The 26995-nt window shown below is 57.5% G+C and overlaps 11 protein-coding genes across 11 annotated transcripts; 6 read left to right on the top strand and 5 right to left on the bottom strand.

Moving 5' to 3' along the window:
• Positions 1 to 223: 223 nt before the first annotated feature.
• Positions 224 to 2951, top strand: E0L32_010521 (uncharacterized protein; the record flags this gene model as incomplete). The annotated part of the gene is made up of 8 exons (XM_031133148.1): positions 224 to 339; positions 395 to 1143; positions 1206 to 1338; positions 1406 to 1457; positions 1538 to 1698; positions 1768 to 1908; positions 1971 to 2136; positions 2205 to 2951. The coding sequence occupies 8 exons, from the start codon at positions 224 to 226 to the stop codon at positions 2949 to 2951; spliced, it is 2265 nt and encodes a 754-aa protein (XP_030989545.1).
• Positions 2952 to 3624: 673 nt separating this feature from the next.
• Positions 3625 to 5393, top strand: E0L32_010520 (uncharacterized protein; the record flags this gene model as incomplete). Its single annotated transcript, XM_031133147.1, has 3 exons — positions 3625 to 3774; positions 3836 to 4341; positions 4418 to 5393. The coding sequence occupies 3 exons, from the start codon at positions 3625 to 3627 to the stop codon at positions 5391 to 5393; spliced, it is 1632 nt and encodes a 543-aa protein (XP_030989544.1).
• Positions 5394 to 7044: 1651 nt separating this feature from the next.
• Positions 7045 to 9162, top strand: E0L32_010519 (uncharacterized protein; the record flags this gene model as incomplete). Its single annotated transcript, XM_031133146.1, has 1 exon — positions 7045 to 9162. One exon carries the CDS (start codon positions 7045 to 7047, stop codon positions 9160 to 9162), a length of 2118 nt encoding a protein of 705 aa, XP_030989543.1.
• Positions 9163 to 9858: 696 nt separating this feature from the next.
• On the bottom strand, positions 9859 to 10857 carry E0L32_010518 (uncharacterized protein; the record flags this gene model as incomplete). The annotated part of the gene is made up of 1 exon (XM_031133145.1): positions 9859 to 10857. One exon carries the CDS (start codon positions 10855 to 10857, stop codon positions 9859 to 9861), a length of 999 nt encoding a protein of 332 aa, XP_030989542.1.
• A 477-nt stretch (positions 10858 to 11334) lies between these two features.
• On the bottom strand, positions 11335 to 12253 carry E0L32_010517 (uncharacterized protein; the record flags this gene model as incomplete). Its single annotated transcript, XM_031133144.1, has 2 exons — positions 11335 to 11735; positions 11812 to 12253. 2 exons carry the CDS (start codon positions 12251 to 12253, stop codon positions 11335 to 11337), a joined length of 843 nt encoding a protein of 280 aa, XP_030989541.1.
• A 486-nt stretch (positions 12254 to 12739) lies between these two features.
• On the top strand, positions 12740 to 14468 carry E0L32_010516 (uncharacterized protein; the record flags this gene model as incomplete). Its single annotated transcript, XM_031133143.1, has 3 exons — positions 12740 to 12838; positions 12901 to 13717; positions 13771 to 14468. 3 exons carry the CDS (start codon positions 12740 to 12742, stop codon positions 14466 to 14468), a joined length of 1614 nt encoding a protein of 537 aa, XP_030989540.1.
• A 159-nt stretch (positions 14469 to 14627) lies between these two features.
• E0L32_010515 (uncharacterized protein) lies at positions 14628 to 15227 on the bottom strand (the record flags this gene model as incomplete). Its single annotated transcript, XM_031133142.1, has 1 exon — positions 14628 to 15227. The coding sequence occupies one exon, from the start codon at positions 15225 to 15227 to the stop codon at positions 14628 to 14630; it is 600 nt and encodes a 199-aa protein (XP_030989539.1).
• A 3216-nt stretch (positions 15228 to 18443) lies between these two features.
• E0L32_010514 (uncharacterized protein) lies at positions 18444 to 20084 on the top strand (the record flags this gene model as incomplete). Its single annotated transcript, XM_031133141.1, has 6 exons — positions 18444 to 18554; positions 18610 to 18619; positions 18667 to 18696; positions 18764 to 18814; positions 18898 to 19547; positions 19635 to 20084. 6 exons carry the CDS (start codon positions 18444 to 18446, stop codon positions 20082 to 20084), a joined length of 1302 nt encoding a protein of 433 aa, XP_030989538.1.
• A 381-nt stretch (positions 20085 to 20465) lies between these two features.
• Positions 20466 to 21633, bottom strand: E0L32_010513 (uncharacterized protein; the record flags this gene model as incomplete). Its single annotated transcript, XM_031133139.1, has 2 exons — positions 20466 to 21431; positions 21490 to 21633. The coding sequence occupies 2 exons, from the start codon at positions 21631 to 21633 to the stop codon at positions 20466 to 20468; spliced, it is 1110 nt and encodes a 369-aa protein (XP_030989537.1).
• Positions 21634 to 22180: 547 nt separating this feature from the next.
• On the top strand, positions 22181 to 22903 carry E0L32_010512 (uncharacterized protein; the record flags this gene model as incomplete). The annotated part of the gene is made up of 1 exon (XM_031133138.1): positions 22181 to 22903. The coding sequence occupies one exon, from the start codon at positions 22181 to 22183 to the stop codon at positions 22901 to 22903; it is 723 nt and encodes a 240-aa protein (XP_030989536.1).
• Positions 22904 to 23282: 379 nt separating this feature from the next.
• E0L32_010511 (uncharacterized protein) lies at positions 23283 to 25719 on the bottom strand (the record flags this gene model as incomplete). Its single annotated transcript, XM_031133137.1, has 5 exons — positions 23283 to 24981; positions 25055 to 25287; positions 25358 to 25428; positions 25488 to 25575; positions 25672 to 25719. The coding sequence occupies 5 exons, from the start codon at positions 25717 to 25719 to the stop codon at positions 23283 to 23285; spliced, it is 2139 nt and encodes a 712-aa protein (XP_030989535.1).
• Positions 25720 to 26995: the final 1276 nt, after the last annotated feature.

Genomic DNA, 26995 nt, shown 5'->3' with positions numbered 1-26995 from the left:
ATGAAGCGCGGAGTAGTCCCATTCAGCATGAGCATGATTCGGGGGGGGGGGGGGGGGGGGGGGGCTGCTTTCCCACTCCACTTCTCTTCTGGCCGAGATTGACACTTGCAGCATACCTACTTACCATGTGTAGAGATGAGCGACAGTCGAAAGCGCGTCTCACTTGCATGCGAGGCTTGCCGGGCGCGGAGAACACGGGTGAGCAGCCTCTCCGCTTGTCCCGATGCGAGGCGACAACGCTGACGTATTATCCCAGTGCAACGGCGAGCAGCCGCGGTGTGCGCCATGCCTGGAGAGGGGAATTGAGTGCACTTACAAGCACACGGAGAACAAGCGCAAGTAAGTACCCTCTCACTCTTTTGCTCAGTTGAGCCCCAACGCTGACCCCCGTCAGGCCTCCCAGCAAACGCTATGTCGAGTCCTTGCAGGCTCGGATTGCCTTTCTCGAAGGGAGGCTTTCTGAGTTGGGCAAAGCGTCACAGTCCCTATCACCGGTACCCCAAGGGCTCGGAGAGAATGCCGAAGGCGAGGCTGGATCGGAACTTTCGGAGGAATCTGACCAAGACAGCAAATCGCCAGGAGCCGCGTCAAGGAACCCCATTGGAGAGATAACTCAGCGTGCAGGCCGCCTGAACATTGGCGAAGATGGCCAATTGCGTTACTTTGGGGCCCAGAGTGGTTATAACCTAATCCATGGACCTATCTACGAGCCGGCAGACAATACTCTCAACTCTTCTCAGCAAGCCGGCCTTGCCGCCGCCGCTCGCCTCGGCAAGGTAGCCAAGGTATCTCGCGACACCGAACACCACTTGCTCGAGCTTTACTGGAGGTGGCAGAACCCCTGGGTATACCTCCTCGATAAGGAGTCTTTTATGACGGACTACCAGAACGGCGGTGGGCCTTATTGCACCCCACTCCTACTGTCTGCCATATTCGCCCTGGCATCGCGCTATTCAGATCGCCCCGAGGTCCGTTCTGATCCGTCGGACCCCCACACGGCTGGCAACATGTTTGCGGAGCAAGCAAAGTTGTTGATGATGTACGAGTCCGAAAACGCGACGTTGGCTACAGTGCAGGCAGCTTGCCTGCTGTCGTTGAGATGGATGTCGGAGAATAAAGAATCTTTGGGGTGGCTGTATGCTGGTAAGTGGTGTGTGCGTTGTGATAACAATGCCTGGGCTGACTTCAAGGACTCTGTTCTGCAGGGATGGCAACCAGGATGGCGTACAATCTAGGACTCAACCTCGATTGTGCCAAATGGGTTGCTTCAGGACACCTTAGCAACAAAGAAGCAGAGATCAGGAATATCACGTGGTGGGGTTGCTACAAGCTTGATAAGTAGGTCGCTTACCCTACTCTCACAGGTTCATCATACCTGATGCTCACACACTTTGGCTGATTCTAGGCTCTACTGCCTCGGTCTTGGCCGACCTGGGACGACACGCACATGCGACATAGTAAGTTGCTTGGATTAGATAGCTGTGTCTCTCCACGCGTGTAAGAACAAGGGGTCTAATCTGAAATCACTGCAAAATAGGCTTGCGCGAAACCAAGCCTCCTCCCCGAGGTAGAGTTTGAGCCATGGGTCCCGTTGACACAAAAGGACCGGGTTCTACTCGGTGCACACTCCCGGGCAGTATCTTCGATGATTGCTTCCTGCGACCATCTGACACTGATCTCTGAACCCCTCGAGCTTCTGTGAGTCCGGGATCCTGCCCTTGAACACTTCAAAGCTGACTTGCATTGATGAAGCTATTCTCCAAACAGCCAGTTGTCAAAAGTAGACGCTGAAAATGTCGTCGCTAGTGCCGATGTAGCTTGTAACGCCTTTTATACGAATCTCCCGAGCCACCTTCGCCTCCCTAGCTCTCCGCGCACTCCTTGTCTACCACACATATACCAGCTTCAGTAAGTCGTCTAGCATCAGCTTCCCGGTCTACATCTCTATATGCGGAGCTAAGAACCTCCAGTATTCAGTTTCACGTCATGCAAATCCAGCTGCATCGTCCCTTGATCCGTCGACGGTCGAAGCAGAATCCTAGTGATCAGGACGAAGACACACATCTCAAGGCCTGCCGGCACTCGGCGACAGAGGTGGCCAAGCTCCTTCGTATCTATGACTATCATTATACCTTGGTGTGTGATTTATCTGTATCCCTGCCCATCATTGTTGCTTTGGACTCACTAGAACCTTGCCCCCCTAGCGTTTGGTCCCTGTCGTCACCGTCCTCGGCACGTTCAACGCGGCGGTGGTTCACCTCATGGACGTTGCATCCCCTGAAGAATTCCTGAAGCGCCACGCTTTGCGCCACTTGAGGCTTTGTGTTGTCGCCCTGAGCATCATGGGCCTGGCTTGGGCATGGAGCGAACGGGCCCTCCGTATATTCCGGCTGCTGGCCAACGAATGGCTCATGCCCCATGCTGTCCCCGACGATCTCAAGACAGACGATCAACCCGGGAGCCCTACACAACTCCGAGATAACGGTGGAGACAGCAGGGACGTACGACAGCACAGATTCTGGGATAGTCTCGAGCAGGAGCAGGGACCGGACATCCCGGTGGTGGGTATGGTACCGCAGTACGGGAATTGGACGGCGCCAGCGTCGTGGTTGCTGGACAGTCAGGAACAGCAGCAAGGAGGGCTCGAAGAGCAACAACAACTACCATACTCGGGACAATTCCCTGAAATACCCGCAGAAGAAGCCGCACAGGATGCTCCGGCCAGCTCTGCCTCCTTCGGTGCCATGGATGAGGTCGACTGGCTCTTCAACGTAGACCTGGCACTGAGCAACTCTAACCATTTTGCCCCCGAGTTTGACGGCTCCGGTCAGTTGGACTCGTGGGTTTCGGCTGCTCCCCAGCAGCCATTTACCTTTGAGGGTATAATCGGGGACCCCAGGGCGCCTGTGACCGACCACGACTGGCTGTTTCCCATCGAGGATCAACAATAATCGCACTCGGCTACCGTTACAGCCGGTCATGATTGGAACGGAGGTTCAAAAGCCTGTTTCTATACAGAGATATCGACAACTAGAATAGCACTTGTCTGGAACTGTATTCGCTACTGGCAATCTTGCCCAGCTGGCAGACCTACGAGCCTGGTTTGAGAATTCTTCTTCTACCCCTACATATTAGCCTCCAGTCCTCCGAAAGAATTAATCTTGCTACCGCCAAAACCGCCTTTTCGTTGAAGAGGATGTGAGCAGCGGCGGTGAGTTGATGTGCCAAGACGAGAAGATCTTCTTCACGTAAGGCCTAAGATTGGGGCGCCCTTCAATCTCCAATTTTTCATTATCCGGCGCGCGCGGATGGGAAAGAAAGGGCAATATACGCGTATTCATGACACTATCACTTTGCAGGATCGTGCCAAGCATCCACGGTAAACTGTGATCCCTGCAAAGGAACCTTATTCAAGCTCGGACTCGACTTTTGCGAACTACATCACGTTAGTAGCTACGAAACGATGTAGGCACATGGGGATTTACTAATGTAAGCACTAGCTTTCAGTCTCACGAGTCGGAAACTCTGCCATCCGAACGAAAATATCTGTGTTGTAAAACCTTCCCAGTCACCGTGTCCATTCCATCATGCACTTCAGTTTGTGCTTCTTGGTTCAAATCAATCATGGCGCTTCATGTGGGCATCGCGCCCGTCACACTGGCCTTTGCTGGCCGAGTGGTGCTCTACAGCGCTGTATTCGGCCTGGCCTACTTCTTCTACAACCTGTACCAGGTTCGGATGCTCTTCCGGCGTGCCCGGAAGGAATATGGAGTTGTATGTGAGCCCGGTGCAGATCTGGTCCTCTTCCGCTTCCAAGCGCTAACATGATTCTCAGCATATGCTGCCGCACTCGTTCCTCTTCGGCCACCTCCTGGTCTTCGCCAAGGTCGCCATCAAGCGGAAGCTACCGCGAGATCTCCACGGCGCGTACACACCTCTGTGGCTCGCGTTGGAATATCCCGAGATCGCCGAGACCGGCCTCGTGTACATGGACCCGTGGCCTATCGCGCCGCCCACGCTGGCCGTCTTCGACCCCGATATGATGACGCAGTTCACCGCGGAGAACAGCCAGTTGAAGCATCCGAATGTGAATCGCGAGTTCCTTCCGTTCGCTGGCGGGACCGATCTCGTCACGAGTGATGGACTAATCTGGAAAACGGCCCGACTCATGTTCAACCCGGGCTTCGCGGTCAAGAATTTGATGTCTCTGGTTCCTGGTTTTGTGGAGGAGGCAGTCAGGTTCCGCGAAGTGTTGGGAAAGATGGCCGACAAAGGTGATGTTGTCCCACTCGAGAAGGCGACGACCAATGTAACAGTCGATATCATCGGGCGTGCTGTTCTGTGAGCCCTACCCTCTCCCACCTCGTGGGTTTGAGCATCGGCAAAGCAGAGCTGGCAAGGCTAACATTCACAACAGGGGGGAGCGTCTGGGGGCCCAAGACGGCGGATCTGTGCCCTTGCTGGACGCCATGCTGGAGCAACTCTCGCTGCTCTACTTCAACATCGAGCCGGGCAAGTGGATGAACCCAATGAATCCGTATCGGCACTGGCGCCTGAATCGCAAGTTCCGCCAGGCCGCCCTGCCGCGCGTCGAGAACGCCGTGCGCAACTACGAGAAGCTCGAGGGCCCCAAGACCATCATCCAGCTCGCCGTCAAGGCATTCGTCGAGGAGCACGGCCACTCCACGGTTGCAGCCGGTATCCCGGCCCACTTCGTGGACGGGGTCATCACGCAGCTCAAGATTTTCCTCTTGGCCGGCCACGACACCACAGCCACCACGCTCGCTTACGCCTACTATCTGCTCAGCTGCAACCCCGACAAGCTCGCGCTTCTGCGTGCGGAGGTCGACGAGGTCTTGGGCGCAGATGCCGCGACCAAGATATCCCACGACCCGGCCCTTCTCAACCGCCTGCCGTACGCGCAAGCCACCATCAAGGAAACGCTGCGCTTGTTTCCGCCCTTGTCCTCGGTGCGCCTCGGCGGCCCCGGGTTCGAGCTGCGCGGCGCCGAGGGCCAGCGCTATCCGGCAGAGGGCTTCATGCTGCTCTCCAACTCGGTCGGGTCGCACCGCAGCCCGCGGTGGTGGCGCGACCCGCACGCCTTCGTCCCGGAGCGCTTCCTGCCGGACGCGCCGGCCAGCCTGCGGCCCGTCAAGAACGGCTTCCGGGCGTTCGAGATGGGCCCGCGCAACTGCATCGGGCAGGAGCTGGCGGGCCTGGAGCTGCGGCTGATCCTGGCGCTCACGGTGCGCGAGTTCGACTTTGAGGCCGCGTACCCGGAGGGGGCCGAGACGTTCCTCGGGGAGAGGGCGTACCAGGTGCAGCCGCCGGCGCTGGTGACGGCGCACCCCAAGGGTGGTTTGCCGGTGCGGGTCAGGAGGCGGAGGCCATAGATGCTGCGGGGGTTGGTGCATGTGGATAATGGGTATGGAGAAACGCTTGTATGTCAATACTGAGTTGAAGAAGGGATTATGAACATTTCGCAATGCTGTGGCCTCGTGTTGGCATGTATCCCTTGGAAACCCATCGTTGCACGGGAATTGGCCACAATTCCTCAGGAGGTAGTGGAGTTGTACTCTGGGGTTGGCGGACACAAATGCTAGGTCTTTAGTTTTTTACACTTCATGGCTTCATTCTTCTCTTTCTCTTGCTTTGGTTCTAGGGAAAAAGCACATGGCCTTCTTTGAGTGCTCCTGTCCAACTCGTCTTCCACCTTGGCTAAACTGGATACATATAGGTCTCCAAGCTCTCAGACACTCTCAAAACGGGCCACGGAGTGTATTTCTTGAGATATGCTTCTTGAGATATGCTTTCCAATTGCCCGAACCAGCGACAATGTGTCTGTCTGCCACTCAGAAAACATTGTCAAAGTGAAGCAATAGGACTCCTTTGGATGTCCGTCTTTGCCCTGGAGCAGCCAACGCGTCAACTATCCACAGGACTCGAAAAAAAGAAAAGGCGTGCGTACCGTACCCGGGCAAGCTAGGGATCCTCTCATTACCACAGGTGGAGAGAGACCAGAACCTCCACCCAAACCCGACTATTCTTGCGCGCCCATTCCTAAGACAACGCTAGGCCACTCACTGACCAACCGCGCGCATGCGGAGCACAACTCACGATACCTATCTTGTAGTAGATAATGTTCACATTCTCGCCGTAGATAGCTGGGTTATTGTTTTTTTCCGAAATAGAGCAGATGATGGACTCGGCGATGTCTTCTTATCTCGTGCTGCCCAACCGCGCCGCATGACACCGACTGACTCGCGACTGGTGAGACTTGAACGCTCGTATGCAGTTCTCGGCTTAGTGACTCTAAACCGGGACGCGGACAGTAGGTAGGAGGCTGATCAGGAATACGTGCTTTCAATGTCAGGTATTCGCTCTTCTCGGGACCAATGTTGTTGGTTGTTGCATCGGTCTGCCTGCGCATTTCAATGTTGGGTTTCTCCAGCCGCGTGGCAGCGTCAACATAATGCGTCCTGCCCGTCGGTTCAGGGTCCCGGCCGGCATTCCGGCGACATCGGCCACATGCAACGTAGGCAGGTGTCAAACAAAGCTGTCACCCTTTCGGGGCACGCTATCTCGTCGGAGGAGCTTGAAGCCACTTGGCGCTCGCGCAAACCCCTGATTCGTCGACCTAAGCGATTGGGCCTAAGTCTACTTTAGGTCCCTGGCTTAGGAATCAAGCTTTATGTCTTACTGGGATGGTCCAGCCGTAGTCCAGCCTGCTCACAAGGCTAAACGAACTGGTATCAATATCAGCCGCCGCCACATAGTTGTTGAAGAATGGCTCAACTCATTCATCATTGAGCTCGAAAACAGCGCGTTTCGTCCAGTTGATGGCCCTGATTCAAGGACCCCGTGTTCTGCTTCGGTCAGAGCCCGAGCGAGCCTTGCGGGATATAAAAGTCACCAGCTGTGCCTCATGGCTCTATTGTCCAGAGATGCCCTCGACCGCACCCAAATCCATTTCTCGACCCTTCGTCAGTCTTTACTAACCCTTTGGCCTATTCGCCGTTCATTCGTTCCAGCAGCCTTATCACGATGCGCTCCGCCGGAGCCTGGCTGAGCCTTCTGGCTTCTGGCCATACGGTCTTGGCCACCCTCTGCCCATTTCCTAATCAAATATACGACCCCGTAATCGGTTGTATCTGCGCGCCTCCATTTGTCGGCCCCCCTGGCTTGCCCTGCTCCCTTTGTCCCGGAGGCACAGACTACTTCAACGGCCTATGTGTACCCTCCTGTGGAACCAACGAGATGCATGATCCCAATAGCGGAGTTGGAGCTTGCATCTGTATCACCAACTACGCGCTCTACAACGGCACCTGCGTTAGTCCTTGTCCGCCTGGGACGGAAGACGTCAGCGGTACTTGCATGGCTGTTTGCCTGACAAACGAGATTCGTAACCCCATCAATTTCCTGTGCGACTGCCCTCCTCCCTATACCAACAACGGAACAACCTGCGACTGCCCCACGGGCCAGGAGCTTTTCAACGCCACCTGCACGAATGTCTGCCCGACCAACACCGTCCGTCAGCCGAGCGGTGGCTGCTCTTGCAATTCACCCTTCCTTGTTGACCAGGGCAACTGCGTGGCCGCATGCGGCGGTGCACGCGTGCCCGTGAACACCGTCTGCCTGGACCCCTGCGGTGCCAACATGATGCGTGCCACGAACAACATCACCTGTGTGTGCCAGCCCACCTTCGTCCCCGACATCGTGCCAGGGACATGCGTCTGCCCCTCGGGCCAGCAGCAGTTCAACGGCACCTGCCTGCCCGCGTGCGGCCCCAACGAGATGCGCAACAGCACCAGCGGCAGCTGCGAGTGCCCCGGCACCTTCTTCGTCGTCCTCGGCACCAACGACTGCGTCCAGACGTGCCCTGCCGGCACCGACGCCGTCCAGACCTTCTGCGTGCCCCCGTGTGCACCCCTGCAGATCCGCGACAGCAATGGCATCTGCCAGTGCGGTCCCGACAGCGAGGACGACGGCAACGGCGGCTGCAAGTGTGTTACTGGTTTCCAGCTTAGCTCGTCAACGACCTGCGTTGCGGTTCCAACTACAACACCGGCGTCTAACTCCACTTCTTCAACTGCCTCGCCTAGCTCATCAACAAGTTCAGTGTCAACCAGCTCGGGCTCCACGACCAGCTTGTTGCCCACCGTCGTGACGCCCAGCTCCACCAGCTCCAGCAGCACGAGCAGCTCCTCCTCCTCCCCGTCTTCGACCTCCACCAGCGGTCCCATGCCCCCGCAGGTCGGCGACTTCAGCGTCGTGGGCTGCACCGGCTCGGACCAGAGCTTCCCGTCCTTCCGCCTGCAGACCAGCAGCGTCAACATGACTCTGGAGATGTGCACCGCCGCATGCTCGAACTTCCTGTACGCCGGCGTCCACATCGGCAACTGCTACTGCGCCAACACCTTTGACAACGTCGTCACCGTCCAGCGCGGCCTGTGCAATATCCCCTGCCCCGGCAACCCCGACGAGTCCTGCGGCGGCTCCCGCCAGGCGGCCTCGCGCCTCGCGCGCCGCCAGACCGGGCTCGTCCCCGCCGACGCCCTGCTGGCCGTCTACATCAACGACCCCATCGCCTCGACCGCCACACTACCCGTCCCCGCCACCACTTCCTCCTCCTCCTCCACTCTCCCTCCGGCTGCATCCACTACAGCCGCGGCGGCCCAGACCACCGGCGTGACGACATCCACGGCCACCGCCGTCGCCACCGCCACGAGCACGGCCTACCCCTGCGCCGGCGGCTACTGCAACCAGGCCGGCTGGTTCTTCGAGCTGTGCCAGGGATTCCCCAACCCGGGCGAGGTCGTCTTCGTCATGGAGGCGTGCACCTGCGCCGGTGGCTGGCAGTTTGTCGTCGCGGGGTGCGACGGCGCCTCGTGCGGCTCGCTGGCTGTGTACCGCGCTGTGCCGTGCCAAGCTGGCGTTGTTTACACCAACGTCACTGTGTACCAGCCCCAGGCTTGCGCCACTTGCGCTGGCGGTGTCACTTTTGTGCAGGGTTCTGGGAGCTCGAGCTCCGGCTCCGGCTCTGGATCCGGCTCTGCGTCGTCGACCACGTCTGTTGTTGTTGTTGCTGCTGGCGCCAACAGGATCGCAAGCTTCGTTAGCACCCTCATGGTTGCTGTCGGTGCTTTCGCGCTCCTCATCTAGAGGGCGATTCATGGAAATCAATTTTGAATAGACGTTTGAGGGTCAAGCAAGCATCTTAATGGAGTTGGGAGAGTCTCAAAATCTGTCAATATGCATTGTCTACAAGTATCTAATGATCACGATGAACTCCGAGCAGCCTTGTGCAAATCGCTCAGGAGTATTTTATGCTACTTCCTCAAGCAAGGTCATTACAAATTACGCGCGTTCAAAGTAGTTTATACAGTGTATTTTCACACCAATACATGTCTTGTTCAAGTCGACGCGCCAAGACGTTGTTGATTCTCATCCTCCTGACAGTGCATGCCAAGACTTTGTACATGAGCAGGTTGAGATCCGAACACACTAGGTTCCAGGGCTCGATTGAGCAACTATTGCAGCTATAGCACAGCTGTTTCTACGTCCTTGGAAGCCCTCGCTAATGTTCAAGAGGAAGAGATACTTGCACCCTGCTTGTGAATCTCGCTCTGCTTGGTTGCGCAGAGCCAATTATGTGCTGGGTTCCGCGACCTCTGCTCCATGATTGGAATCTCTCGGGGACAGGCAATTCTCATAGAGGCTTTATGCAGTGGCGGGATCTGATCCCTCGAGTGATCCTCAAAAGTCTCCTAGGAACGACTCGAGATCATGGGGTCTGGTTAGGCAAGTTTCCGTGCTCTGAACATCTTTCTGTCCGAAACCGCGTTCTAAACGATCTGTTTACGAGCGAGAAAGCTGTCCCAGAAGATTATCGATCGACTTCCTAGCTCGTGCAGCCATCACTTCAGGGCCGTTCTGCTCATCCTTGGTCTCTGCCAGAAACCCCTCCAGGGACATCCAGCCCTGCCAACCGTACTCGACGAGCCACGCGTGCGCGATCTCCACCATGGGGAAATACCCGGGCTCCTCGAGAGGAAAAGGCCTCCGCGTCCTGGACCAGAGGAGGCGAGGGTCCGGAACTTCCAACCCCGGCACATAGAGCGCAGGATCGTCCCTCGCGAGCGGTGGGTCGAACCTGGACGCATCCGACAGCTGCATGTATAAGACGCTCTCCTTCGGACACGCCCTCACAAACTCGGCCATGGACTCACGCAGAACCTCCCCGCCTCCGGCTCTCCGGCCGTCCGACGCGCACGCATCACCCCACAGACGCGCATGGACGTGGAACGAGTCCATGCACAGCTTGAAGTTGGGCCGGCCTACGGCGCGCTGGATGCGCAGCCCGTCCTGCCAGAGGGCGTTGTGCGCCGCGAACGCGACAGCCTCGTACGCGACGTCGAGCCCGTAACCCGCCGCCAGGTCGGCCAGGGCCCGCAGCTCGCGCACGACCGTGTCCTCGTCGCCCGCGGAGGCCGGCAGGAACTGCGAGGGCACCTGGACGCAGCCCGCGCCCGCGGCGGCGGCGACCTCTGCCCACTCGCGCGCCAGGGCGAGCCGGTCGGCCAGCGGGGCGGCGCGGTTGCCCTCGAAGTTCTTGAGGGCGGCGAGGGAGATGACGGAGAGGGACAGGGCGGAGGCGAGGGCGCGGACCTGCGCGGCCGAGGCCAGCAGGGGCTGGGCGTGGGCGGCGGCGTGCTGCGCGAGGTCCGAGTAGGTGAGCTCGACGCCCTGGAAGCCGTGGTCCCGGGCGGCGCGCAGCTTGCGCTCGAGCGTGTGCGACGGGTGCTGGCCCAGGGATATCGTGGCGACTGCCCACTTGTTGGCCAGAGCTGGAGGCATGGTGACTGGGGATTATGCGGCCGGGGAGAGAACTGGAGGATCACCCCATACCGACACGGTGTCTGACGGGGGAGAGTCTGACACCCCTGAGATACCTACCGCTGCCTACCTAGGTACAAGTAGAACCAGACTCTAAAGGTTGAGTTGCTCAGCCGGATTTGCACCGGTTGTCCTCCGACTTGTTATTCCCGGTCTGGTAACTAGGTGGATCTGTGTTTTTCCCACAGCTACTTGTCTCGGCGGTGACCCAAAAACTTGACCAAGAAATCCTTCCCCGGCCCCTTTCTCCGCATTTGTGGATTTAGTGAATACAAATGCTCCTCCGTAATTTCAATGGATTTGGCCGACGCTGCAAACCGGAGTCGGCTTACTTCATAATTATCTCCACTCTAAGTCGCTGATGATATTTTCCATAGTGGACACAAGAAGTAAAATAGAAGAAAAACACTATCGCTTCGTTCGGGGCAAGGTATCCGGCTAAAAACTCACGCAGCCCCCGTCAATCTTGAGGAACCCGCCGGTCATGAACCGGGAATCGTCACTCGCCAGGAACGCCACCACGCCCGACACGTCAGACACCTGGGCGAAGCGCCCGAGGGGCATGGCCTTCCTGAGCTCCTCGAGCTTCTCCGCAGACCACGAGGCCCGGAACATGGGCGAGTCGACGCCGCTGGGGTGGATCGTGTTGACGCGGATGCCGTGCGGGCCGAGCTCCGAGGCCGCCGTCAGCGCCAGGCCGCGCAGGGCGAACTTGGAGCCCGAGTAGAGGATGAGGCCCGGCGTGCCTCGCAGGCCGGCGATGGAGGACGTGAGGATGATGCTGCCGCCGTTGCCAAGGTCGCGCATGGCCTTGGCGGAATGCTTGATTCCGAGGAAAGCTTTGCGGGTGGCGCATTTTAGTGCCCGGCCATTCTTTTCCTGCTACGAAGAAGGAAAAGCTTGTGCAGAACCTACCTGATTTGACGTTGACATTCATAATCCTGTCATAACTCTCCGCAGTGGTGTCGAAAATGCTGGTCGACGAGTAGCTGATGCCGGCGTTGAGAAAGGCGGTGTCGAGCCTGCCGAAGTGGCTGACGGTCCTCTCCGTGTACGCTGCCACTTCAGGCTCCGACGTCACATCGGCCTGGATGGTAAGAATGCAGTCTTTAGCACTCCGGCCGGCCGGGTCGTTGGCAAGGATGGTTTCTTGCAGGTGTGCGGCAGCTCTGTCGAGAGCCTCGCGGCTGATGTCGATAAGGCTGACCCGAGCACCTTCTTGAAGCAGACGGCCGGCGGTCTCTAGCCCGATTGCACCCCCGCCGCCGGTAATCAGGGCGACCCTGCCGATTAATCGATTCGCCGGGGCCAAAGCCAGGGCTGATGCCGGTAGCTGGGCTGTTGACTGGTCCGTCATGATGCTTGCGTGGACTGTGAAATGTGCCCCAAGATGGTTTACTGTGTAAATCAAGTGGCAATATCGTATCGTATAAGCAAAGCATCCAAGTCCCTGGAATGCCAGTCAAGTCAAGAGAAATTGCCGAAACAAGTACTCTGCCTCTGCATCGGCATTTACACAAGCGTCCCCGAGCTCCCCACCCTCTAGCTACCCTGATGCATCCAAGTGCTGACCCCCAGTCCGCTACGGCGCCACGGCAGGAAGAGTCTTTATCCCCTAGGGTCTGCCCCGACTACCAAGCCCTGCTAGCGAGAACATGGATGGGGATTGGTTGCAGTTTGGGGGTTTGGGGATCTGGGGTAGGAAGAATTGCAGCTCGGTCTCCCCGTGGCGTACATATTATCCTCCACACCCCGGATGTTCTTCTGCTCAACCTTCTTTCGACGTTTGCCATTCCATCCTCCGACCTGACCGTCCTTAGCCTCCACGACTAGGTCACCGAAGATGAAGAACCCTTTTGCATTGAAGGAGGACCCGGGGTCCAACATCCCCAAGGAAGTCTATGGCTACAGGCCCTATGTCCTAGCCTTCTCCGCTGCTTGGGTATGTTACAACCACGACCCCTCTCGCAGGTCTATTCCGCACACCAAAACTAACACGTCCAGGCGTCGGCCATGTACGGCTACGACTCGGCCTTCATCGGCGGCACCCTGAGCCTGCCGTCCTTCCGCAAGGCCTACGGCCTGGACAACAACACGGCCGGCCTGTCCTCCAACATCGTGTCCACCTTCCAGGCCGGCGCCTTCTTCGGCTGCATCGCCGGCTTCTTCGTCGCCGAGCGCTTCGGCCGCAAGCCGACCATCATGGTCTCGGGCGTCGTCTTCATCATCGGCGTCATCCTCCAGATGATCGGCAGGCTGGGCCTGCTCTACGCGGGGCGCGCCCTGACGGGGCTGGGGATCGGCGCCTCGTCGCTCATGCTGCCCATCTACATCTCCGAGTGCTCGCCGGCGCTGATCCGCGGCCGCCTGGTGGGGATCTTCGAGATCATGCTGCAGGTCGCCCTCGTCTTCGGGTTCTGGGTCAACTACGGCGTGGACCGGGACATGGACCCCGCGAGGGACATCCAGTGGCACATCCCCGTCGCCGTGCAGTTCATCCCCGCGGGCCTGCTCCTGATCAGCATGCCCTTCCTCATCGAGTCGCCGCGCTGGCTCGTCGCCAAGAACCGCGGCGAGCAGGCGCGCAGGGCGCTCAGCTGGGTCCGCAACCTGCCCGAGGACCACGCCTACATCAGCACCGAGCTCGGCGAGATCCAGGCCAGCGTGACGTACGAGCTCGAGCTGAGCGGCGGCAAGGACACGAACCTGCAGATCCTGCGCGAGCTCGGCGCCAAGGGCATCCGCAACCGCGTCATCATCAGCGTCCTGCTGATGCTGCTCCAGAACCTCACTGGCATTAACGCGATCAACTACTACTCCCGTAAGTCCCACGGCACAGTCCCATCCGTCCCTCTAACCTAACCCTGCGCACAGCAACGATCCTCAAGGCCATCGGCTTCACCGGCACGAGCGTCGGCCTCCTCGCCACGGGCATCTACGGCCTCGTCAAGATGTTCACGACCGTCATCTTCATGGTCTTCTTCGTCGACCGCTTCGGCCGGCGGTCCGCGCTGCTCGTCGGCGCCGTCGGCGCCATGGTCGCCATGTTCTACCTGGCGGGCTACTCCAAGCTCAGCGGCTCCTTCGAGGGGCGCGCCAAGCAGGACGCCGGCAGCAACGCCGCGTTGGCCATGATCTACCTCTACGCCATCTTCTACGGCTTCTCGTGGAACGGCATCCCCTGGATCTTCGCGTCCGAGGTGCTGCCCAACCGCATCCGCACGCTCGGCATGATGTTCTCGGTCTGCATGCAGTGGCTCGCCCAGTTCATCGTCGTCTACTCGCTGCCCTACATGATCAAGGCCATCACCTACGGCACCTTCATCTTCTTCGGCACGTGCACCGTCGTCGCCTTCTGCTTCGCCTACGTCTTCGTGCCCGAGACCAAGAACGTGGCGCTCGAGGACATGGACCTCATGTTTGGAAAGGAGGCGCCCCTGTTTGCGCCGTCCGCGCGCAAGAGGTACCTCGAGATCCGGGCGGCGGGGCTGAACACGGCTCTCATTCACGAGGCGGAGCGCAAGGCCGAGGATGCGGACGTGGAGAGGGCGGAGCATGGCGGCCAGTCGTAATGGAAGCGGTTCGGTTAAGGATAGTCGGGACTGTTAGAGATGTGATATTAAGCCAGAACCTGGTGAAGGAAGTACTGGAAGGTTTTGCGCTAGCTAAAGTGCAATACATATAATACATATCATGAAGTACGAACAAAGAATCGTTCCCTGTTCCGCGTGCTATTCCGTTGCAGAATCGCTCTCACTGGGCAACTCGTCCCAATCCTCATAGTCCCATGGACTGCCGTCGAGATAACCCAATCGAATGAGCACAGCCGTCATCACATTGGGCCGTTCGAAACAGGTATCAAACTCGTCGCGCTGGACGTCGAAGCCGACACGGATAAAATCTGGGCAGCTCTCGCCCTCATTACCAAACGGATTTGGTCCATCTCCATAAAGAAACGCACCAACCTCTTCGCGAACCCAAGCGGCTCTTCCCAATTTTATTATCCAGTCTTCCATTCTTATCGATACTATGGGGCGTTCGTGGACGGGTCGATTGCCCCAGGGCAGTGCACTGCGCATCTCGCTCAGAAGCGCCCGGTGATCGCCCTGGCCGCGAGCAAAAGAGAGGAAACTTAGCTCCACGGATCGTAAGGTGTCAGGTAGTGCAGCGAAGATCGAGACAAGGTCGTGTTGGTTGATGTAAAATCCGGACAGCCCAAAGTGCTTCAAACACGACCATTTCTCCACAGGCAAAATGTTCCGCAAAGACACAGAGCGAAATCGGATCGACGGGCCGCGGGCTCGCTCGTCATGCCAACCATTCCCTTTCATAAAGTCGGTCCTAAGTCTGAAATTCTCTATTTCAACGGCGTTGCAAAGAGACTGCCATAGTAGACCGGGCTCGAAATTGACGAACTTGGGTCAGTCACGCTCTCCAATTTTCCTGCTGACGCAGAAGGCGAGATCCAGGTGGCGGAGACCCGGGATACGGAGTGCAGCGGAGAAGCTTTGAAAAGGTTTCGGACTCTCTATCAAATATGCGGTCTGGCAAGCCTGTATCGAGCGAATGGGTGTCGACGACAAATTCTGAGATTCGATGTTCCAACCTCGTTGCCGCGAGAGCTTGCAGCACCGTCCCTAAGCCGCGCCACTGGCCTTTTGATATTTGGTCATCGAGAAAGGGAAAGTCATCCAACCTGCCACCAGAGCGTGGCCAACCCCGAGGCAGGAAATAATTGAAACCATGCGGGAAAGCTGGGATCAATGGCGTTGGGTATGCTGGCATGTATAGCTAGCCATGGGCTGCCGGTGTTATCGTGATCCGGCTCAAATTTGGAATCGGTGTGCCATGTGCAGATCTGTGAATACATCGTTTCTTCGACTGGAAGGCTATATATTGGCAATTTAGCTCAAACCTTTCAGAGCTGCGTGGTGTAAGTGGTTACATACCTGGGTTCTCATTATTCAAAACCCAGGAGTAGCTGGTTCGATTCCGGCCGCATCTAAAAGTGTTTAGGTCCTCTCCTAGTATTTTTTGTTGTTTTTTTGGAGCGTCTTGGTGCTATTAAGCTCGACCTTGGTGCCCTTATTGAGAGGGATAACTGAGCGAAGTGATGAAGGTTGTCTCTTCAATCAGAACAAGCTCATCCACTCTCTATTAGATACCTACCTCTTCAGAATATGAATCCAATGAGGACTTGTCTGGGCAAGAAGGAAGTGGCCTTTATCAACAGAAGTGCAACTACCAACCTGAGGCAAGCAAAAGAAGGTAAGGCAGTGCGGGTAGGGACGCCAATGATCCGAGCTTTCCCGCATGGTTTCAATTATTTCCTGCCTCGGGGTTGGCGCTGGACGCTTGGAATGCGATCTGATAGATTTTCAGGCTTGCTCATGGTTCAAGGAGAGATGGGGAATATGGCGGCGTGGGATTGGGAAGGAGGTATGGCACGGTACAATGCAGAGATGAAAGACACTACCAAGTCCAAGCCGGAGGTTTCCTCCCATCCATCCTATTTACCGTGTTCTCTCATTTTTTTCTTGTTTCAGCTATGGAGATTACATGATGTATGTAGCACTACGGGACAATCAATTGCATAACGTTGAGTCAGTGGTTGCAAAAGACTCGATCTATATGTTGTGGACAGGAGGACACCAGGTGAGGCTGGTCTGGTGTCAGGGACTGTCAGAGATGAGTAGACCTGCTATACATTTTTGACACTTCTGGCAAAGCGAAACCACCAGGGGATGAGAAAAAAGTGTGGCTCGAGCCGTCGAAGTCTTGTTGATCACCCCTTGACGAACGCATCGCATCAAAGACCGACCAACCACCACTCTACAATATTACAGTGAGATATCGAGCGATATGGAGTCTGTACACGGAATCGGCGACAAGGCTGCGATCGGTGAACAGTTCACCGCATCTGCCGCCGGAGGGCCCTACGCTGAGGCGGCATATCATATCTTGCGTGGCGATACCAACAACCACCCCTGTGTAGTGTAAACGGTATCTTGGTATCTCTTTCGACGTTGCAACTGTAGTTACATGATTTTCATTATTTTCAACTAATGAGACTGATGGAGGCAGGGTTCAGCAGGGATCTTGATTACTGAAGAGGACAAGTCATACATGTGACTGCAGTCACGGCGTCGAAAGGGATAGGCATTATACAACCACAGGGACAACTCTCTCCTCACCTCGCGGCACCAGATGACGTGAATTATAACCTCGTTCTCTGGAATCATGAGCACCAAGTGTCATCCCATGTTCGAAGCCTGGATTTACCTAGGTAGTGTATGGAATGCCACAATCACCAGTTCGATCCAAAGCCAGACGCAGCTCTTTTTCACCCCACTCGTCAATGCTCGGAATTGTATCACTTTCCTCCAGAGGAGATTCGTCAACATCATCTCTGAGGGTCGGGACCCGACGGTCAGTTTCGAGGTGGAGGACGGTAAAGTTTTGATGACTCGCAACTGTTGCTGCGGGCTTATACCAGTAAGCCTATTCGCCGCCTCCCGCCGGTGCCGGATGTTGCCAGGGCCGCCAGACCTGGATCAGAGCATGCCCGATACCAAAGGATCAATACACCAACATGTAGGCTCCCATTCAGGTATCAGGCGCTTCGGGACGTAGTCACCGAGGTTATCGAGGTCATCGAACGGTGCATCTCCATGTTCTGATCGACTCGTACCCGTCAATATCGTCTCCAGAATCTTATGACAAGGCACGGACTGGGACGTGACTGAATGAGCTCTATCGGCACGACGGGAAAGAGGCACAAGGAGATTGCTTGAGCTACACATCATTTCAAGATATAATCGCTATGTTATTGATGTCCCCACACCGTGATCAATCCCTTCAAGTAACTAAGTTGGAGGCGGTACACTGGAAGGGAGATCTCGTTGGCAGCACTTGACTCAGATGCTGAATGGAGGCCATATGGGAATGCATAATGCCTTTGTATCTAGATGTCAATCGCTGGATGCTTTCCATGTGTCCGTAATTGCTGAACAGGGCCCTGCAAGGATTATTTCATGAGTGGAGGCGCCTTAGGCCCGAGAGCTCGCTACGGTGACCGCCGGAATCGCACGTCGTTTTGCTGCCAAGGGCCCCTGTTTCGATGTCGTGGTCGCTCTGGAGTAGCCTGGAGACTCTTGTTCCGGGGCGATTAGCGCGCCAATGACCCCAAGCCTGGCGGATCCCTGTCTTCGCTGCCCGTTGATCCGGACCCCAGAATGATTTTTTTTTTTCGCGCAATTCACATGCCTGCGAAGCCCTGCAGTGTCTGACCAGCTTTTACAGGGGCACTGTCGAGTCTCGACATTGATTTTTGTGGAGACCGGAGCTAGACACCACGCTACACCTCCAGCTCGTCCTCCGATTTCGTCCTGCGCCAAACTCGCCCACCCCCGATTTTGTCAGATTTGTGTCATTGTCCTCCAACTCTTCGATAGCGAAAGGGTCATACTCCATCATCCTCCAAAAGGGCTCACTCATCAAGCCTCGTTGCGTTTATTTTCTTCTCGTCATACGTCATTCCACCCAAGATGCTGTCTTCTGCCAGAATAGCAGCTCGCCCGGCCGTGCGCCGCGTCGCCGCCTTCAACATGGCTTTGCGCCCAGCTTCCACCTGGGCCAATGTCCAGCAGGGTCCTCCTGTAAGTCAATGCAGCCCTGTGATACATGGCAGAATGGTTCAATTGTAGCTAACAGACCGCAGGATGTAAGTTTTACTGTCCCATGTGCCCGTTACGACCGCAATTGCTAAAGCCGCCCTCGCCCAATATCAGGCCATTCTGGGTATGACTCCACGAGCTTCCACGAGCAATGATCCCCACCGCAGCGATAGCTAACAAGCTCCCAACAGGTGTCACTGAGGCCTTCAAGGCCGACAGCTTCCCCAAGAAGATCAACCTTGGTATGAAACACTCCCGAACCATGTGTACTGACCTCTCGCTGGCGACAAGAGCTGACCGGATGACTCTTCCCCCCCCACACCAGGTGTCGGTGCCTACCGCGACGACCAGGGCAAGCCCTACGTCCTGCCCTCCGTCCTCAAGGCCGAGAAGAGGGTCGTCGACGCCAAGATGAACCACGAGTACGCCGGCATCACCGGCGTGCCCGAGTTCACCAAGGCCGCCGCCGAGCTGGCCTACGGCAAGGGCAGCCCCGCGCTCGAGAACCTCGTCATCACGCAGTCCATCTCGGGCACAGGCGCCCTGCGCATCGGCGCCGCCTTCCTCGAGCGCTTCTACCCGGGCAACAAGACCATCTACATCCCCACGCCGTCGTGGGCCAACCACAAGGCCGTCTTCGACGACGCCGGCCTGCAGGTCCAGAACTACCGCTACTACAACAAGGACACCATCGGCCTCGACTTTGAGGGCATGGTCGCCGACATCAAGGCCGCGCCCAAGGGCAGCATCTTCCTCTTCCACGCCTGCGCCCACAACCCCACCGGCGTCGACCCCACCGAGCAGCAGTGGCGCGAGATCGAGCAGGCCGTCAAGGCCCAGGGCCACTTTGCCTTCTTCGACATGGCCTACCAGGGCTTCGCCAGCGGCGACACCAACAAGGACGCCTTTGCCGTCCGCCACTTTGTCGAGAACGGCCACCAGATCTGCCTGGCCCAGTCCTTTGCCAAGAACATGGTAAGCCATTGTCTTCGTCTTCGTCGTCGTCCTCGTCGATGTCGATGTGGCGAATTTCGAATCGGTGTGTGACTGACCGCGATCTAGGGTCTCTACGGCGAGCGCATCGGCGCCTTCTCCCTCGTCACCGAGTCGGCCGAGGAGAAGAAGCGCGTCGACAGCCAGGTCAAGATCCTCGTGCGCCCCATGTACTCGAACCCGCCCATCCACGGCGCCCGCCTCGCCTCGACCATCCTCAACGACCCGGAGCTGTACGAGGAGTGGCTCGGCGAGGTCAAGGGCATGGCCGACCGCATCATCCGCATGCGCGCCCTGCTGCGCGAGAACCTCGAGAAGCTCGGCTCCAAGCACGACTGGTCCCACATCACCTCCCAGATCGGCATGTTCGCCTACACCGGCCTGAGCCCCGAGCAGATGGACGCCCTGGCCAAGGAGCACTCCGTCTACGCCACCCGCAACGGCCGCATCTCGGTCGCCGGCATCACCAGCGAGAACGTCGGCCGCCTGGCCGAGTCCATCTTCAAGGTCAAGGGTTAAGTCGGCGGCTACCCCTTTTGTCGAGGAGGGCGGGGTGACGTTCGTGATGATGGTTGTATGTATGTGACGTAGCAAGACGGTGTGAGATATCGTGGGTGGATCTTAGCCCTTTTCTCCTTTTGTCTAATCACTGGGATGGATAGACCACATCTTGGGGGGGGGAGGCTTTGCATCTAGATAGACGACACGCACAAAAATGTACCAAGAGCATGTTCATGATATCCTAAGTTCTTGATGCGTTTGCATTATTTCTCAGCTCATTATTACTCGTGACAACCAAAACGCGCCTCTAGCAAACAAGAAGTGATCGTACAACTGCATTCGGACATACCATAAAGTCATGAAGGGTCATAGCCATAGCCACAGCACATTCCACCATCATCACGCCTTCCCAAGCCTCTCCAAATCGCCCCTCACCTCCTCCAACTGCTTCCCCATCTCCCGGTACACCCTCGCCATCTCGCGCATGGTCCGCTCCTTGCCCTCGCCGCCGCCGCCGCCGCCGCTACCGTCCCGGCGTCGCCCCTTCTCCCCCTCACCGCCGGCCGAGACGCCGTACTCCCCGAGCTGCGCCTCGAGGGTCCGCAGGCTCTCCTCCATGCGCAGGGTGCTGTCGCGCAGGTGCGCCGCGTAGCCCCGCAGCGCCGACCGCGCCGCGGGCGAGTACACGTCGCGCCGGGCCGTCCAGAGCGCCGTGTCGGCGCGGACCTCGGCCCTCTGCGCCGCGAGCGCGACGTCCTCGGCCCGGAGCTCGAGGGAGCGCGCGACGGTGCCGTGCTTGGCCTCCACGGAGCGCAGGAGCGTCGTCAGGACGCTGGTCTGCGCGGAGAGGAGGTCTGCGGCCGCGGCGGCGGTCTTGAGGCGCGAGGTGGTGAGGTCTGACTTTGCGGACGCGAGCGCCGGGCCGGACAGGGAGGCGGCGTGCGACGGGAGGGCCGGGATGGAGCGGTGGAGATAGGATGGGTTTGTGGTCGGGTTGGCGATGCGGGCTAGGGAGAGGGCGGCCGAGTGCAGGGTGGAGGAGACGAGGGGCGCGAGCTGCGGGAGGAGGTCCGGGAGGGAGGAGAAGGGCGGCGTGGAGAGCAGGAGCGCTGTCGACTCTGCGGGGAGCGTGTTGGCTTCTTCGAGGAGTTGCGGGAGGAGGATGAGCAGCTCGAGGAGCTCGGGGGAGATGTCGGCGGCGGTCGGGGTGGTTGCTGCGGCAGGTGTCGGCAGTTGGGCTCGGGGGCCGCGGCGCGGGCCGGCTGTGGGCGGCTTCGCTGCTGCTGCGTCCGGGGGTGTGGCGGAGGATAGGGCCTGGGCGAGGAGGTGCTGCTTTGCGGACTTCAAGCGGTGTGATTGGAGTTCCTATCAACGCATTGGGTGTCAACAGAGGGTATTGGATGATGGGAGCAAGTAGTGGTACCTTTTGCACGGCCTCCCTCTCCTTGCGAGAGTGATCTGCCTTTGTCGAGCCATCGTCGTTGAGCACCGCCGTGGTCAGCGTCTTGTACAGAGCCGCAAAGTCGGGGTTCTGCTGCAGGACAGCTTCGTCGATGGGAGGCAGCATCTTATGGAGTGTCCCACACCTCCTCCTTATACACAAGAGACTCCTCTCGTCGTATCCGAGGTGCAGCTGGCAGTTCAATCTTTGCAGGGTAGGTTTTCCGCGGCTTGTTGACTCCCTACGTGATAGCCGGGCAAGCGGGTATCGCCCGTGGGGCGCTCTGGATAAGGCGGGCGGTCTGTTTTTACCGTGGTTATCAACACCCCCCCCCACTGAAAAGTCTCGAGGTGCTGGAAAGTGCTTATCGGAAGCGCTAATTATTCAGTAGGCCGCGCCCTGTGAGCCTGACATTTTGAGCCCAGGATCAATATTGATTGTTGATAACGACACTGAACGGAATAACACAATCGCCGATGTCTCCATCGAAATTTCATGTTCAACATTAGAACAGCCGATCCCATCACCACCATCCAAGGAGCTCAAGCTCAAGCAGAACCCAAACTTCACACCCTCCAATTGAGCCTGTGATTACTTCAGCAACCGATATGCCAATCTCATAAAACATCCTCACCCGCACAGAGCTCCAAACAACGAGCTCACACCGCCAAAAATGGCCTCAATAACACGCACCACCACACCCTCCTCCCTCGCCGCCGCCGCCCGGCGCATCTTCACCAACCAGACGACATCCATCACGCCCAGGAGGACATTCACATCCCACCCCGCCGCGCTCTACAAGCAGCAGACCCTCTCCCCGACGGAACCCCCCATCCCCTCCCCGACAGCCCACCAGCCGCACATCCCGCCTTACCCCCTCGGCGACCGGCCCGTCTACAAGCAGTCCAACGGGGGCCTCTACGGCAGCGCGCGGATCCGCTTCGGCAACACCGTCTCGGAGCGCAACGAGATCAAGAACCGCCGCGCCTGGCGGCCCAACGTGCAGCGCAAGCGCCTCTGGTCCGCGGCCCTGGCCGCCTGGGTCCGCACGCGCGCCACGACGCGCGTCCTGCGCACCGTCGACAAGGAGGGCGGGCTCGACGAGTACCTGCTCGGCGGCAAGGCCGCGCGGCTGCGCGAGCTGGGCCCCTGGGGCTGGAAGCTGCGGTGGCGGATCATGCAGACCGAGGCCGTGCGGCAGCGGTTCGCGGCCGAGCGGGCGGCGCTGGGCTTGCCGCCCAAGGTGCAAGAGGAGCTGGGCGTGCCGGCGGAGCTCGCGGCGGAGGGCGTCACGGGGGAGAGCCTTGTCGAGGAGACGCAGCGGATGATCGACGGGGAGGAGGAGTTTGACCTGGGCGGGGAGGAAGGGTTCATGAAGGAGGAGCCGAGGAAGTGAGATGTGAGACCGGCACGCATGTACAAGATCGGAAAATGGCATGCTGTACTATCCTGTACCATCTTCAGACCATGTCACTTTGTATCAATATGTATAAACCCGAACAAAGCAGGGCTATTGCCTCGAGATAGCAAGGCAACGCAAACCCCAAGGCCATCTATCTAAATATTCCAAATATTTGAAGGATGCACTATTTTTCTGTATTCACCAAACTCCCAAACGACACAATTCTATATGACTTCAAAGTCCATGCCGTCCATTTGAATCTTTTTTATCTACCTTGACCCATCAGTCCCACCTCCAAACCCCCAACCCCCAACTGGATATCGACATTCCCATTCCCCATTCCCGTTCCCATGCCCATCTCCTTTCCTCCTCTCTAAAACCGCAGATCCCAACCAATCTCAGGCCCCAACCTCGGCAGCTCGTCCGCCACGCTCTGCACATCCTTGTCGCCCCGGCCGCTGAGGCAGATGACGATATCCTCGCCGGGCTTCATCGTCTTGGCCAGCTCCACGGCGCCGTAGACGGCGTGCGCCGTCTCGAGCGCCGGGATGATGCCCTCGAGCTGGCTGATGAGCCGGAAGCCCGCGAACGCCTGCGCGTCCGTCGCGGCGATGAACTTGGCCCGCGAGCTGTCCTTCCACTGCGCCAGCTCGGGTCCCACGCCCGGGTAGTCCAGCCCCGCCGAGACCGAGTGCGTGTCGAGGATCTGCCCGTCCGGGTTCTGCAGCACGTACGTCCGGACGCCGTGCAGCACGCCCTTGGTCCCCGCCGCCAGCGTCGCCGAGTGCCGCGACGTCTCGATGCCGTCGCCGCCGGCCTCGACGCCGAGCAGCTTGACGCTCTCGTCCCCGCTGAAGGGGTAGAACATGCCCACGGCGTTGGAGCCGCCGCCGACGCAGGCGACCACGGCGTCGGGCAGCTTGCCGCGCTTCTCGAGCATCTGCTCGCGCGTCTCGCGGCCGATGACGGACTGGAAGGTGCGCACGATGGTCGGGAAAGGGTGCGGCCCGATGGCCGAGCCGATGACGTAGTGCGTGTCGTCGAGGTTGACGACCCAGTAGCGCAGGGCCTCGTTGACGGCGTCGCGCAGCGTGCGCGAGCCGGCCTCGACGGCGATGACCTTGGCGCCGAGGAGCTTCATGCGGAAGACGTTGAGGGCCTGGCGGCGGACGTCCTCGGCGCCCATGAAGACGGTGCAGGGCATGCCAAACTTGGCGCAGAGGGTCGCGGTGGCGACGCCGTGCTGGCCGGCGCCCGTCTCGGCGATGATCTTGGTCTTGCCGAGCTTCCGCGCCAGGAGGACCTGGCCCAGGGCGTTGTTGACCTTGTGGCTGCCCGTGTGGTTCAGGTCCTCGCGCTTGAGCCAGATGTTGGCGCCGCCGGCGTGCTCCGTCAAGCGATCGGCGAGGTGCAGGTGGCCCGGGCGGCCGATGTAGTCGTAGTACGACCGGTACTCCTTCCAGAACTCAGGGTCGTCCTTGATCTTGTTGAAGCCGTCCTCGAGCTGCGACAGGCAGTCCATGAGCGACTCGGGCACGTACTGGCCGCCGAACTCGCCGAAGCGGTCGGGGATCTTGCCGTGCATCGCGGCGAGCTGGGCGACGAGGTCGCTGTCGCGGCTGCTGGCGTCGCCGGTGACGACGCCGTCCACGTGGACCTCGCCGATGGGCTCCTGGGCGGCGGCCAGGGTCTCGATGACGCCAACCTCGCGCGTCGTCTCGGGGATGCGGCCGCCGAGGTAGCTGCAATAGTCTTTGACGGCCTGGAACTTGTCGCCCTCGGCCGTGCGCAGCGTCGTGATGATCTGGCTGCCTACGACGACGCCGTCGGCGACCTGGGACACGCTCTGGAAGTGCTCCCTGGTCGACACGCCGAAGCCGACGGCCGCGGGCTTGTTGCCGCTGTATTTCTTGACACGCGAGACGAGGTCGGGGAGGTTGGCGTTGATGGTGCCGAGGGCGCCAGTGACGCCCTGGCGGGAGACGACGTAGATGAAGGAGTCGGCGAGCTGGCAGAGAAGTTTCATGCGGGCGTCGGTGGTGGCGGGAGCGATGAGGGGAACGTAGGAGAGACTGTTGCCCGACAAGGAGAACCAATTAGCATATGTTTCGTGACAATAGGATAATAGGGTCAGTGAGAACATACGCTGCGCTGCCGCAGAGTTTCCTGAAGGTGACGGCCTCCTCAGGCGGCAGGTCGACCAGGATGAAGCCGTTGACGCCGGCCTCCTTGCAGTCTTGCATGAGCTTCTCCTCTCCGTATGCGCGCATGGGGTTGTAGTAGCCCATGAGCAGGACCGGGGCCCGGAGACCTTGTTTCCGCGCATCGCGGATCATCTGGAGGGTCGTGGCGATGGTGACGCCATTCTCTAGGGCGATCTAGCAGACGAGAAGAGAAAACTTGTTAGCCTGGTCTGCACGATAGGGCAGGTTGCGAGTATCGGCATACCGTGTTGGCGGTCTGGATGGTCGGACCGTCCGCAATAGGGTCGGTGAAGGGTACACCGAGCTCGATGATGTCTGTTTCAGCAATGCTTAGCAAAGGGCCTCTCCGATCCCGGCAACGAGACCCAACCTACCGGCGCCGCCCTGCTCCATGGCCAACATGATGCCGACCGTATCCTCGGCCTTGGGGTAGCCAGCCGTGACATAGGTGACGAGAGCTGACTGTTGCGACAAATACGTGGTTAGCAATGCCATGCCTTCCCAGAATCATCCGTCGCCACCATAATGGCGGGCAGAAAGACGAAAGAGTTCACATACCCGCTTCTCGGCCTTGCACTGCTGGAACGTCTTCTTGAGAGCCTCCATGGTGAAGTCTGGGGTATCAATTGAAGACTCGAGGGGTTGCAATGGAATATCGAACAGCCAGAGAAGGCAGGCCAGGAGGAACAGAGGTTGCGAAGCAGCAGTTATATACCCGGCGTCGATTGTGCTCTTGGTCGTGAGTCAACACAATTTTTGGGGGAAACTGTTCCGACCCCACGGAATACGGAATGGAATCATCGACGTCTGCTGCGGGCGCTGCCCCTCCGCCACTCTACCGTGTGGCCGATAAAGACTCTGATAGCCCCAAATGTGGAGCCGCCCACCTCCCCAGATTGAAAGCATTTGGTGATTTATCACCAAATCGAGGTCTAATGCAATCTGTGCGGCTCAATGAGAGCGTCTGCCGGGCTGGGGGCGCTAGCACGGACCAATCCATTTGGTGATAAATCACCAAATCCGCTGCTAACACAATCCCTCTTAGCGCCGTATTTGGTGATTTATCACCAAACCCTTTCTGTCAGAAGGGGCTGGTCCACTAAGGACAACCCCAGGGCAAATTTAGTATGTGGAGCTGTCTCTGCCCAACCACACCGCCCTTTAGGGCCACTCTAAAGGGCCGGCGGCCCCCCTGGCAGCCTTCCCCTTTTCTCCCTTAGAATTAGACACCTTAATGAATAGAATTTAATTGATCTAACCTTTAGTTGATAGTTATAAGTTTGATTAATATCTGATTGAGTAGATTAGAGTAGGTCTATCTGTTTAGAGTAATTATTATAAGATTTAGACTATAGAGTTATAGATTCCTATAGCTAAATTTAGTAAGAAGTGGCTAGAACCCTTTAAAATATAATAATAATCTAATTAATCTTCTACTTAAGCTAGAGTATTACTTAATTAATCTTTTTAATTATTTAACTATAATATTATAGCTAAGAAGGATTTAGATAATAACTAGATAGTAATTCTTACTAATAAAGTAGACTAGAATATATAGTATTTATATATCTATCTTAAAGCTATAGATAATAAAATCTAAAAGTATATTAATCTAGATAGAGATTAGACTTTAGAGTCTTTTAGAGATTATCTAAGATCTCTTTTTATTCTCTTAATAATACTTTAAGAGGAATAACTAATAATAATATATCTAGAGTTTAAGATAAGAAAGGACTTTTTTAATATAAAGTTAGATAAATAAAAGATTCTAAATATAGTATATAAGAAGAAGAATAAAAAGCTAATTAAGATAAATAAGTTTATCTATTAAATAACTAAGTAGTATATAGCTCTATTTAATAAGTTATTAGAAGAATAATAA

Source organism: Thyridium curvatum (genome assembly GCF_004353045.1).
Source record: "Thyridium curvatum strain D216 chromosome Unknown NODE_85_length_178865_cov_78.098177, whole genome shotgun sequence".
NCBI lineage: Eukaryota > Fungi > Ascomycota > Sordariomycetes > Thyridiales > Thyridiaceae > Thyridium > Thyridium curvatum.
Note: the sequence above shows the minus strand (reverse complement) of the source record. Positions and strands in the feature narration are given on the sequence as shown.